Consider the following 12,513-nt stretch of genomic DNA (forward strand, 5'->3'; position numbering starts at 1 on the left):
AAACAACCAAGACATCATCGGTTAAAACTGCAGAAATTTAGTGCAATGGATTCAAAAGGTCAAATTAGTCAAACCTCTCTTTACATCCTCTTCGTCATTTTTCTTCTTACTCGCTCGGAAACCTGTGTTCGAGAGGTTGATGTGTCGGTCCCTTGTGTTTCCCTGTATCACATTGCTCCTATATGAGAATAGTATTATTTAACAATCACAAGACTCACCTACCAGGTTTTGCACACAGAGAGGAAAGAGTCGAGTCGACCTCGAATAATGATTGCATCACGACTCTTGCCATAAAAATGGCTGCATGTGCGGCATTACCAACTATGAGAAATTCACCAATCGGGAAAGTCATGTGATCAAGTAGTTGTGAGACGTGTGTATAGAATTTGTGTATATAATAATGTATGTATGACAAGAAATGAGGAGAGCAAGAGGTTGATAGCTATTTGTCGTCAAGGCATCACATTCACATGGAGTGTTGCATCAAAGAAAGAGGTGAAATAGATTCTTTAAAACACTCTTCAATTTCATATAACTTCTTTAAGTTGTTAACTCTTGTCTCTTTTCTCCATCGGCCCTACAAATGTGAAGGAAAAAACAAACACAACAGAACAATTGGTATTCTTTTGCCTACCCGAAATCGAAACCAAGAGCTTCGTCACATGTTCGAACATTAGCTGAGTAAAAAATAGAACACAAGGGATTTTACTTAATCATCTCCAAATTATTATCTTGTTGATATGAACCGAGACATTAATCATACGATATAAACTTCAAAGAAGATGTGAAGAAAATATTGTTCATTATCACAATGTTAAAACTCATGCCACAATAAAGAAGAATCAAGCTACATTTATTATGGATGGTTACAAATTTTTGGTGGACGCATCTAGAGTTATGGTGTTTCTTTCATGTATTTTAAGACTTTTATTTACTTCAAAATTATATTTACAGGGTGGCTAATTATGATCATAAAATATGAAGGTTACAATTCTTGAAATGTCTCGTGGATGGTCGACTATTTTAATTTTGAGGCTATATAAAGTCATATATATTGTCTTTATAAATAGATTTGAAAAAGGCAGTAAAAAGAACATTTGTATCTTCTTTCAGCTTAGGCCTAAGTTTCTAACATTTGTATCTCTTTCAGCTTAGGCCTAAGTTTCTTTGCAATTCTACGCACTTTAGAATCATTCAAATTTGACATGATCAATTTTTTTTTTGTAGGGTGATTCGAATCTCAAACAAGTTTTTTTGTATTGGGATATTTGATTAATAAGGTAACCTGAATTTAACTTTTCTTTGGAGTGATTCATCTATCATTAGGGCTAAGTTTCTCTGTAATTCTGTGTAGTTTAGGTTGCATGTTCAGAACCATTTAAGAACCATTTAAGATCGATTTTGCTTGTGGAGTGATTCAAATCTCAAACAAGAGTTCTTGCCTTGAGATATTCGATCAACAAGGTAATCCAAATTTTACTGATTTCTTATCATTAGGGCTAAGTTTATTTGGAATTCTATACGTTTTTTTTATTAGTTTTTCCCATGCTCGGTCGAGCTGTCTAAGGTTGATGATGCATCCGGTAAAGCTCTTTCAGTATTCATCTCCAGAGCCTGGTCAGATGCTTCAATCCTTCGCAGTGGAAGAATCAGGGGAGACAGGGTCATGTAACGACGGTGAAATGAGGATCACTTCGAAACTTGTTGAGAATTGACGTTTTAAGGTCTAAAAGCTCTCCAACGTGTTGCGGGTACTTCGATCGTGAGAGGGTCATCTTTTGGCCACCGTGTGAAGCTTAGCTTACTTTAGCAGCCACGGGATCGATTGTTCTCACACTCCTCAAAAGAAAGTTTCGCCCCCTACGACGACATTCTTTTCTTTCATTATTTAGCTGCCCCATTTCGGCATCAATTGCAGAAAGCTTGTTTGTAGCATCTATAGCCATATTTAGAATCATTCAAACTTGACATAATCGATCTTTCTTGTCTAGTGATTCAAATCTCAAACGAGTGTCCTTACCTTAGGATATTCGATCAACGAGGTAATCCAAATCTTATAACAAAAATTCCTTTGTCACTTATAATAATGGAGAGTTGGGAACTTGAGATCAATTCTAGACATCTTAACAAAGGTATACACTATATGAACTATGAACAAGGTCCAACAGCTCCCCATTAAAACATATTTAAAGCATCTCAAACATAAGCTAACACTATTACAACCAAGAACAAACAGAAGAATTTATTTCATAAAACCTATTCAAGTTTCCCATATGCTTCATCTCTAAATATGCTCTATCATATCATCCAAACTCATACTATGTTAATCATAGTAACATAAACAAGCAGCAGCAGCAGCTCCAATAACAAAGAAAAATTCATATAACTAAAGATGATCACCAAAAAACCTCACAACCCTATCTTCAGGACTGGTTACATTCAAAATTCTCAGCCAAACAAATCCTTCCAATTTCAAGAACAAGGCAACAGAGATTTCCCTAACTTAATCTAACCAATAATGCTATATATTCAAAGCTACTTCAGAGATATATGAATACGTGTGCGTGTGAACAGAAACCAAATCGATTATTGGGGGATATAGCAATCGACAGCATACCAATAAGGAGAACGAAAACAGAGTCCCTTAGAAACCTCCACAGCAAGAGAGATTTCCCTAACTCGCTTCATCTTTCCTACCTCGATCAATGCCGCCATTTCTGCAAAATCAATCCATCAAATTACTCACGAAACAAACCCTAAACCATTTCGACCAGAAAATAAGATCGATTGAATTGAAGGAAACGGAGACTCACTCACTTGTACGAACCTCGCTTCATTGCCAGTCGCCATTCCAGCGAGAAAAACCAGAAAAGTGAGAGAGAAGCCGGCGCCATTTCTAGATATGATTCAACTAGAAAGAAAATGGGGAGGAGGTTATTATTATTATTATTATTATTATTATTATTATTATTATTATTATTATTATTTTGGTTAAATTATAAATTTAATTCTTGTAATTTTTAAAAAATTTAAAACTTAATTATTCAGGTTGGATGAAAATCACGACTAACTTAGGGAATGATCATTGGTTTATAATAAAAAAAATATTATCTCTATTGGTACGAGGCCTCTTGAGAAGCCCAAAACAAAGCCACGAGAGCTTATGCTCAAAGTGGACAATATCATACCATTGGAGAGAATTGTGTTCATCTAATAGACTCATGCCCTAAACTTAGTCACGTCAATAGAATCTTCAAATGTCGAACAAAGGACTCCAAAAGAAAAATGAGTCGAGACTTCTCGAAGGCATAGTAATGACTAAGACTCCAAAAGAAAAAGAAGTCGAACCTCGATTAAGGGGAGGCGTACTTTGTTCGAGGGGAAGTATTGGATGAAAATCTCACATCGACTAATTTAGAAAATGATCATGAGTTTATAATCAGCATTCTGAAAAATCCAAAGGAGTCGTGTTCATCTAACAATTATTATTATTATTTTATTATAATAGTTAAATTATAAATATAATTCTTATAATTTTTGAAAAAAAAAATAAAACTTAGTTATTAAAATTTTAAATATCATTGGAAAATAGAAAAAAAATTTGCATTTAAAATTGTTTAATATGGTGAAATTAGATAAGTATATTTTAAATAAATACTAATAATGATTAGTAAATAAATAACAATAATTTGGTTGCATTAATCCCAATAAAAATGGCTTATTAAAGAAGTAAACCTCTATTAGTACTAATAAAGCCAAAAACCCATCCCAAGCTGAGCTGGATCTAATGTGCCATTATATCCTTTTTCTACTTTAATTTCAACCACTAATACTTTTAAACATTTAATTAATAAAAATATATTTAATACTACACTTTCTCTAAAAAAAAATTAAAATAATCATAATATTTGGACTTCTCCAAAAGACCTCATTCCAATGGAAAGAGTATTCATTTATTATAGACTCATGATCATTTTCAAAATTAGCCGATGTGGGACTTTCATCCAACACCTCCCCTTGAACAAAGTACGCCTTCCCTTAATCGTGGCTCGACTCATTTTCTTTTGGAGTCTTCGTCGTTTCTGATTATGCCTTCGAGGAGCCTTGACTCTGTTTTCTTATAGAGTCTTTTGTTCGACATTTGAGGTTTCTATTGGCATGGCTAAACCATTCTTTTTAGACTTCAAACATATTTTAAACTTTTTTTAAAAGTTAAAAAAAATACTTTCACCTTGTAGCCAACTTTAACTTTCTGTAATTTTTTTTTTTTTTTGTAAAGATAAAGAGCGTTAATACTATTTTTAAAAATTGAATATTATTAATATTTTTTATATATTATGGATTATTTTGGGGATTTATTTTTAAAATAAAATTTAATTTTTATGTTGTGAGATAAAATTCATCCCTTATTAAATATATTAATTGCAAAAATAATTTAAGAAAAATTTAAAATTATACCGTTACTTGGAGTGGAAGGTTAAAATGGGTGAAATTGAAACCTAAAATTGGTCCACCCATTAAATATCCCCAAAATTTATATACATTTATTTTTCATTCATGACACTTTACTTATTTTTGACGAATTATTACATGTGAATTTCAAAATTAGACTTCAAATTTAAATATTGTGTTTACTAACTAAATATTAACTATTAATTTATTTATCCACACGTTTTGTATCATAAATTTTATTTATATTTTCAAATTACTCGTATCGTCATCATCCTCATGTTTTTATATTTTATTTCATTCTCCTCTCCAATTGACGTTGAATCTTATGGTGTTTGGCTCTCTGACTGATGAGGGATTTCATAATCCGCCCTTTTTAGGACCTAGCATCCTCGCGGTGTTTGACCCTAATACCATTTGTAATGGCCCAAGTCCACTGCTAACAGATATTGTCTACTTTGACCGGTTACATATTGTCAGGGAGAAGTCTGCCCCTTTTTAGGACCCAGCATCTTGGCGGTATTTGACCGTCTACTTTGACTCGTTACGTATCGTCAGGGAGAAGTCCGTCCCTTTTTAGGACCCAGCATCCTCGCGGTGTTTTGACCCTAATACCATTTGTAACAGCTCAAGTCCACCGCTAACAAATATTGTCTACTTTGACCCGTCCACTGCTAACAGATATTGTGTACTTTAACTTGTTAGATGTTCAAAATATAAAAAATATTGGTTTTAAATTTTTTAAAAATTACTACATGTAAAATGTTTTTTTTTTATATGGATTTAAAGACCAAATCAACATATATTTTTTTAAAAAATACAATGATAGGAAAACGGAAAAAGAAAAGAATATTAGGATATTTTATAATATTATTAACAAATTGAAAAATATAAAAATATAAAAATATAAAAAAATTCAACTCTGAAGCTGTGAGACATTTGCTCACCCTGTTTTTTTTATATAGACAATGCCCGTGATTTAACACGGCCTCCCACCCTGAAGAATCTTGGTTTTGTTCTCCTCTTCTTCTTCTTCTTCTTCCTGGTTCTTGAATTGTTCGTTCAAATTTCAATATAATTCATCTTCCATTGTTCTTCAATGAAGGGGAAGGAGGAGCGTGATAATTCTATCAATCTGCAGAGGCAGCAGCTTCCCAAATGACACCTGAATTCGCTTTTCTCGCCGCCGTCTTGATATCTTTGCAGCTGCAGCTGCATTTCGCCGACGCTTTTGGCTCTGCCTCCACCGTCGCTGTCGCCTATGGCACCGCTACTGTCTGCGGCATTACCGCCGGTAAGCAAGGCCAGAGAATTCAATGCTATAGAGGACATCAAGTGATCTCCGTTCTACCCCATGTCTCCTTTGAAGCAATCTCTGGCGGGCAGAGATTCTTCTGTGGTCTTCGTACTGGTGGGTTCAGCCTCCATTGCTGGGAGACCGATGCTGGTTTCCAACCTAAACGTGTTTACCACAGCACCGTCTTCCCCTTGACTGATCTGGCCGTTGGCGATGCTCACGTTTGTGCAAGAGAAGTCATCTCCGGCATAGCAAGATGCTGGAGGGGAACAGAGAGAGATGGGTCTTTGTTTCCTTCGCCTGATGCAGCATTGCAGTTTCATACAGTCACCTCTGGAAGTGGGTTTTCATGTGGGATTTTGAAGAAAAACAGAACCATTTTGTGTTGGGGGAGCAATGGAATTGGATCAAAGATTCAATCTCAGTTTGGGAATCTGTCTATGGTGAGCTTAGTCGCCGGAGAGTCTCATGTTTGTGGGTTGACTGCATCCAGCGGAGTCCTAATCTGCAAGGGAAACAACAACGCCGGCCAATTAGAGGTTCCTATCAAATCAGCTCATGAATATACAGATCTTGCATTGGGGGCTAGCTTCACTTGTGCTGTAAGGCAAAAAAATGGGGCGGTTTCTTGCTGGGGTGGAGGAGCAGAGGAGCTCAACATTCAAAACAATATCAATTTCAACGATTCATTTGAGCTAATCACAGCAGGATCAGACATGTTATGTGGGTTGAAGACAAGCAATTTGATAATAATGTGCTGGTCCAAGGCAAACAAGAACTCACCAGTTGTTCTTCCATTGGGGATGATAATCCCTGGCCCGTGTGTTCAAGATCCTTGCAGCTCCTGTGGCATCTATCCAAATTCAGCATTTCTCTGTGATGGGTCTGGAAATATTTGCAAATCATGCCAGAGAGAGCTCCCAATTGCTGTACCGTTGCCAAAGAAGCCAGAATCTCAATCAATCCCAGGTTCTTCTTCACCTACAAGAGCCAGAAACAGGCTCACCCTGGCGTTTCTCATAGTTGGCGCAGTTGGGGTTTTGGCTGGAGCATGCACCATTTTGTTCTGCATATCAAATTGCTTAGCTCTTTGTTCTTCTAGCAACACAGCAGATAATCTAGAGCTGAAAACAATCCCACAAGCGCTAATGGAAAATTACTCCGGTCGGTCATTCTCTTTGATGGAACTAGCTGCTGCAACAAGCAACTTCTCATCTGAAAACAAGATAGGTGGAGGGAGTTTTGGAGTTGTTTACAAAGGGGAACTCTCAGATGGAACTGAAGTAGCCATCAAAAGAGGAGAAAACAACGAGAAAACAGAAGACCCACAAGAGAAACAAGACGCATTTACTTCAGAATTAGCAACGCTATTGCGGCTTAATCACAAACACCTTGTGGGCATGGTGGGTTACTGCCAAGAAAACGATGAGAGGATTCTAGTTTATGAATTCATGCCAAATGGTTCACTCCATGATCATTTACACAACAGAGATCATACAAATGAAGACGGATTGTTACTAAATACATGGAAAATGAGGATCAAAATCGCATTAGACGCAGCCAGAGGAATCGAGTACCTTCACAATTACGCAGTCCCACCAATAATCCACCGAGACATCAAATCCTCAAACATACTATTAGACGGAAACTTCACAGCAAGAGTCTCGGATTTCGGATTCTCTTTGATGCCACAGCCGGATATTTCAACGGAAACCACCGTCGGGGGTACAATCGGGTACATCGATCCAGAGTACTACGTGTCAAGGATTTCGACGTCGAAAAGCGACGTGTACGGGCTAGGAATTGTACTGCTGGAGCTTTTGACGGGAAGGAAGGCGGTATTCAGAGACAGCGGAAGCAGAAGTCCAGTGACATTGGTGGAATTTGCAGTGGCGCGAATTGGGGGCGGCGAGCTGTGGGATGTGGTGGACAAGACGGTTAGGACACCGGAGATGAAGGAAGTGGAAGCGGTAGAGATAGTGGCGTATACGGCCATGCATTGTGTGAGCTTGGAGGGTGAAGAGAGACCGAATATTACCGACATTGTTGGGAATTTGGAGAAAGCTTTTGCTCTCTGTAATGGCGATCTCTGTGAAAATCTCTAACACCCTTCTTCATTTTTTTTTTTTTTAAAGATTTTTTTACCTAAATATTTTTAATTTAATATATTAATTAATTATAACGTGCTTAAATTTATGTTGGAGGATGAGAGTCCCACATCCACTAATTTAGAGAATGATCATGTGTTTATAATCAACCTCATGCAGAAATTTAAAGCAAAGTCACGAGAGTTTATGTTCAAAGTGGACAATATCATACCATCGTAAAGAGTCGTGTTCGTCTAACATGTTATACTATATTTATTATTAATAGTCGCTATCAATAAAAGCGGTTTCAACCCGTTAGTTAACATAGCGTTTTCAAAAACATTAAAATAAATAATATATATTATAGACCGTAATGCAATGCATTATCGAGGACTAAAAGCTTTGGCTGGCAATTGCTATTTGCCAGAAATTATTTTTAATTATTTTTTATTTTCCTTGTTGAAATATATATATATATATATATAATTAATTAATTAAAAAAAAATAATAGTTTTATTCCATTTTCCTTTAATTTTTATTTATTATTTATATATTTTTTATTCGTGTTATTCAAATTTGAATCCCATGAGGAGCTTCACGTGTTTGTATCTCTCTCCCCTCTTACTGTATAATGGAACTGCGCGGATTCCTGATCGGAGCTCTTTCACCGGCAGACATGTCTGGCCGGCGAAGTCGTCTTTTCCAGAGGTATCGCGATCACGAACTATAACGCTTAGCAAAGCCAGTTCAGGAGTGCTTATTGAGAAACTGAACTTCGCGTTCCAAACAGGTACCCACTGGTCTTCGATCGTGGTTGTTCTTTCCGATGTTGTATCATCTCGGACTCCGACGATTCCAATCTAAAATCAGTAAGAAAATTCCTGTTATAGATGTATTGCTACTACAATCGCTTATCTGCCATTTCTTGAATGTTGATTTTTTTTAATCGATATCTGTTTCTTACCTGTACGTATAAGTCTGGAGGCGAATAGAAATCGAAATGTGAGAGGCCGAATTCCGTATTCCATCCTTCTCCCATGTATACCTTTATCTGTAACCATTGCAATGGAATCATGAATTTGTTAAACATTAGACAATGTGTTTCTTTGTGCAAGAAAACTGACCTTTAAACGTTTGATCATAGTCGAAGATGATGATCTGGAATTAGAAGGCTTATGATCTAGGTTATTCAACAAGAAATCGGGTTTTTTAATATAGCCACAACCGCCATTGCCTCTGAACATTCCTTGCATGATCCAGAAGTATTTCCCGTATCCCTTCAACGCATACAAATCATTAGTGGATACTAAAATTCTTTTTTCTATGAACAACTTTCTTTCCTTTATCTTTCTTTCTCATTTTTGTTTGTTATTTTCTTCTCTTGGTTAAAATGTTGCTTTATTTGTTGCGGGATTTCGCAGCCAGAATATGGATATCTGGACCGCATTATATATATACACACATATATATTCTCCAATCCCAAGTTTTATGGAATCTGGCATGGGTCAGCAGTCTAAATTTTGTTCATATGTATAGCATAGCGACGAAAATATAGAAGAGGAGTGTGAACGCTAACCTGCATATTAAAGGCAACCATTTGAGCCCCGTGAGTCCAGCCAAGCATAGGATTGTAATTAGATGAGTCTAATCTTAAGCCTTTTGGGTACACTCTCAGCAAATTCCTTTGTGTAAACCTAAGACAAAATTTTATTGAATATCTCTTAAAAACATAGAAATACTAGTTATCCGTTTGTGATGTTGGATATGGTTATTCAGAGAAAAAAGAATTTGTCTTAGTATTTCATTCTCAACAAGGTGAAATTAGAGTCAAACATACTTGTTATCTAAAATTAAAAGCTACTGTATGATTAAAAAGTGCTATCAAATGGATATAATGTATATGCATTCATTTCCTCTGTGAATAAGTTTGCAGAGTTTGATCCATAGACTCCAAATTCACTCTACTAAATGTTGGGAAAATGAAAGAGTACAATAGTTATACCTGATAATATCACGCCCATAGTCTTTTGTAGCCTTTTCAAGTGCTTGTTCACTCAGACTAAGTCTTGAAACACTTTCTGTATCATTAAGGAAAGCCTGGAGATTTAATCCAGGTTTCATCTTCTTTGCATGAATGGCAATCACTTTCCTATATTCTGGAACAGCAACGTCCTCATCTTTATCCTCCTCCAGGTCATCCTGCAAGTCAGAATGTGAATTGGAAATGAAAACTAGCTCACTTTCTGTGTCAAGAATTCTACACCAGTTCAGAAGAGGAGGTCATTATCGAAGTGTGAATCTTTCAGGTATGTCTAAATGTTCTGGATTTTATTACATCATTACAAGTTTGTTGTTTTCATGAAAAATAATGAAAAGAAAAGATAAAATATAATGCGCACCTCATCCACATCTTCTTGTGGCCTTACACTGTCCCAAATGTCATCATCGGCAGTGTCTCTTTGCTTATCCGTTGATGGCTTTTCCTTTGTGCTCTCACCCTTTTTGTGCTCTGGTGGTTTGGTAGAAATCAGAACCCCTTTCTTTAGTGACTCTGGGGATGGGAGTTCATTCAAGTCTTCAAATTCAGGAACGTAAAGCATATCCTCAAATGTTTCATTAACCATCTACACATAATTACATAGGTAAAGAAGAATTAATGGCAAGTAAAAAAACGGAAGTGTAATATCTTATGATAAGTGTTTTAGTTTTATAGAAAGTTGTTTTAAAAACTATGGTTTTAGTTTTCATAATTTGATTAGGATATTAAGAGCTTCTTAAAATTACAATAGAATGCACTATGATTTCTAAAATTGCGTGGAAAATATAAAAATGCTAACAAACGAGTCTAAAAAAACTAAAAAAATCTATAAATGTTGAAATTTGAATAAAATTTAAAAGTATTACTCTTGGAATATGTAAAATGAAACAAGGAAATTATTAGTATCTGAAAATTTTCCAAAAGAATTAAACTATGAAACAGAGATGTTATCATAGAGAGGATCTAACTTAACAAGACTGTAAGTTGAGTTCTATTGCTCACCTTGGCCACTTCTTTTCGAAGTTCTGGGGTGAGATGGTCTTCAAAAGTTATCACTACAGGATACTCAGAAGCAGTAAAGGCATGATCTTTAATTGCCCGCAGGCATTTGATGAGTAACACAGGAGCTGTTGGTGTCCTACAGCTCCATGGATGTTCAATTAGTTAATGCAGAAGCTTCTTAAAACACACACAAAAGTATATCTAGAGTGTATCGGGAGCTCTCATATAGTGTAAGCACTTTTGGAAAAATCATTAGTGTATATATATTTTTTTAATTAAAACCAAAAAGATACTGAAACGTGAATGTATGAAATGACTCGTCGTAGGATGATCACAAAAATGAACTTTTTTTTTATAGTGTGCAATCTTTAGGTCATACCCTCCATGACGAACCTCAATGCCATTATTCTTAAATCTAGGCCACAAGTCCAACTCAATTGCTCTTACTCCTCTTTTTAGAGCCCTTATGATAGGAGTCACACTGCTTTTACTACACAGTTGATTCCCTGTTAAGTAGGAATTGTGGCCTGTAAATATGTAGTAGTGAGACAATGGGGCTCCCATATCCTGATAAACCTGCACCCAGTTCCCAACTATTAATCACTAATATCATGGCTTATTTTGCAAATTTATTTTAGAACTTTCAGTGAAAATTGAAGGAAAGTATTATTGGTAGAAGTGGAAGTTATACTTCTTTTGTTAACTTACATCTTTGTCCTTAAACATTCAGACTTGTTTTAGCTCTCCTGCTAAAAAAAATATTTTATTTCGATCCTTAAACTTCCGTGATTATTAAATTGTTTATATTGGATTTAAGAAAAAACTTTGATACATCTTTTTCAAAATATTAGTTTAGGTGATGCCAGATAAGATTTCTAATAAACACATTATAGATAGACTTAATGACAAGAACTTAAATTAACTTTTAGTACTATGCCATAATATAGTCGATATGCAAGTAGGAAATCAGATTTGGATCTTTTTTTGAAAAAGAAAATTATAGTGATCTGTACTCCAAAATTGTGAAGAATATGATACAATAGTAAGAACCAGAGTTTAAATACTTTAGTGTATTATAAAACTTGTAAAGTTTAATATTATTATTAATATTAAACTCACTGTTCATAAACATATAATTTTGGAATGAAGAAGAAAATCTTTGTTCTAGAAAAATAGATTGTAATGTCTATGACAAAACAGAATATCAAAATACATTTTAATGAATTTTTATCTCTGAATGATGCTCTGGTTTTATGGATGGTGTGACATTGCATATATTGTAGATTGGCTTGAAAAGTAAAGAGAAGAAAGAGAGATAACCCCTTGGCAGGGCGAGAAAGCAAGATTAAGGTCTCCAAGAAGATATCGGAAGAAATCTTCGAGATAAAGGCCTCTTCTCTGAAAGATGTTGAGGTGCTTGAGAGTGTTGAAGATGTCCTCAGCTTTTGTCTCAGATTTTTCTCCTTGAACCTCTTCCAAAAACGTCCGCAATTGATCAATGTTCATTGTGCCATGTTTTGAGTATTTATTGAACATCATCTTCACATCTTCTGGTGCTTCTGCTGCATTTGTCCTGAATCTTCTACTGAAAAAGAAACAGACCCTGAAACTGTGCTTACTCATTCTTTACAATGATACAG

General features: G+C 35.5%; 2 protein-coding genes and 2 long non-coding RNA genes across 6 annotated transcripts; 2 read left to right on the plus strand and 2 right to left on the minus strand.

Moving 5' to 3' along the window:
* Positions 1 to 353: 353 nt before the first annotated feature.
* On the minus strand, positions 354 to 2,936 carry LOC147793719 (uncharacterized). 2 transcript variants are annotated; one of them, XR_015419782.1, is made up of 3 exons: positions 2,818 to 2,936; positions 2,618 to 2,717; positions 354 to 677 (listed from the first exon to the last, which is right to left on the minus strand). It is a non-coding gene; the product is annotated as an uncharacterized LOC147793719 (long non-coding RNA). The 2 variants fall into 2 exon arrangements; XR_015419781.1 differs by lacking the exon at positions 354 to 677 and having other exon boundaries at positions 2,124 to 2,717.
* A 2,385-nt stretch (positions 2,937 to 5,321) lies between these two features.
* Positions 5,322 to 7,949, plus strand: LOC111787536 (putative serine/threonine-protein kinase-like protein CCR3). Its single transcript, XM_023667529.2, has one exon. It carries the CDS (start codon positions 5,608 to 5,610, stop codon positions 7,849 to 7,851), a length of 2,244 nt encoding a protein of 747 aa, XP_023523297.2. The 5' UTR covers positions 5,322 to 5,607; the 3' UTR covers positions 7,852 to 7,949.
* Positions 7,950 to 8,395: 446 nt separating this feature from the next.
* LOC111787515 (phosphoinositide phospholipase C 2-like) lies at positions 8,396 to 12,496 on the minus strand. 2 transcript variants are annotated; one of them, XM_087121440.1, is made up of 9 exons: positions 12,194 to 12,496; positions 11,253 to 11,449; positions 10,874 to 11,009; positions 10,293 to 10,457; positions 9,836 to 10,056; positions 9,410 to 9,527; positions 8,958 to 9,110; positions 8,798 to 8,884; positions 8,396 to 8,693 (listed from the first exon to the last, which is right to left on the minus strand). In XM_087121440.1, exons 1-9 carry the CDS (start codon positions 12,494 to 12,496, stop codon positions 8,400 to 8,402), a joined length of 1,674 nt encoding a protein of 557 aa, XP_086977566.1. In that variant the 3' UTR covers positions 8,396 to 8,399. The 2 variants fall into 2 exon arrangements, with proteins under 2 accessions (XP_086977566.1, XP_086977565.1); XM_087121439.1 differs by having other exon boundaries at positions 9,836 to 10,032; positions 10,233 to 10,457.
* LOC111787518 (uncharacterized) lies at positions 8,414 to 12,295 on the plus strand. The gene is made up of 4 exons (XR_002814000.2): positions 8,414 to 8,541; positions 8,624 to 8,702; positions 10,027 to 10,139; positions 12,157 to 12,295. It is a non-coding gene; the product is annotated as an uncharacterized LOC111787518 (long non-coding RNA).
* Positions 12,497 to 12,513: the final 17 nt, after the last annotated feature.

Source organism: Cucurbita pepo, chromosome 2 (genome assembly GCF_057944985.1).
Source record: "Cucurbita pepo subsp. pepo isolate OVF chromosome 2, ASM5794498v1, whole genome shotgun sequence".
Classification (NCBI taxonomy): Eukaryota; Viridiplantae; Streptophyta; class Magnoliopsida; order Cucurbitales; family Cucurbitaceae; genus Cucurbita; species Cucurbita pepo.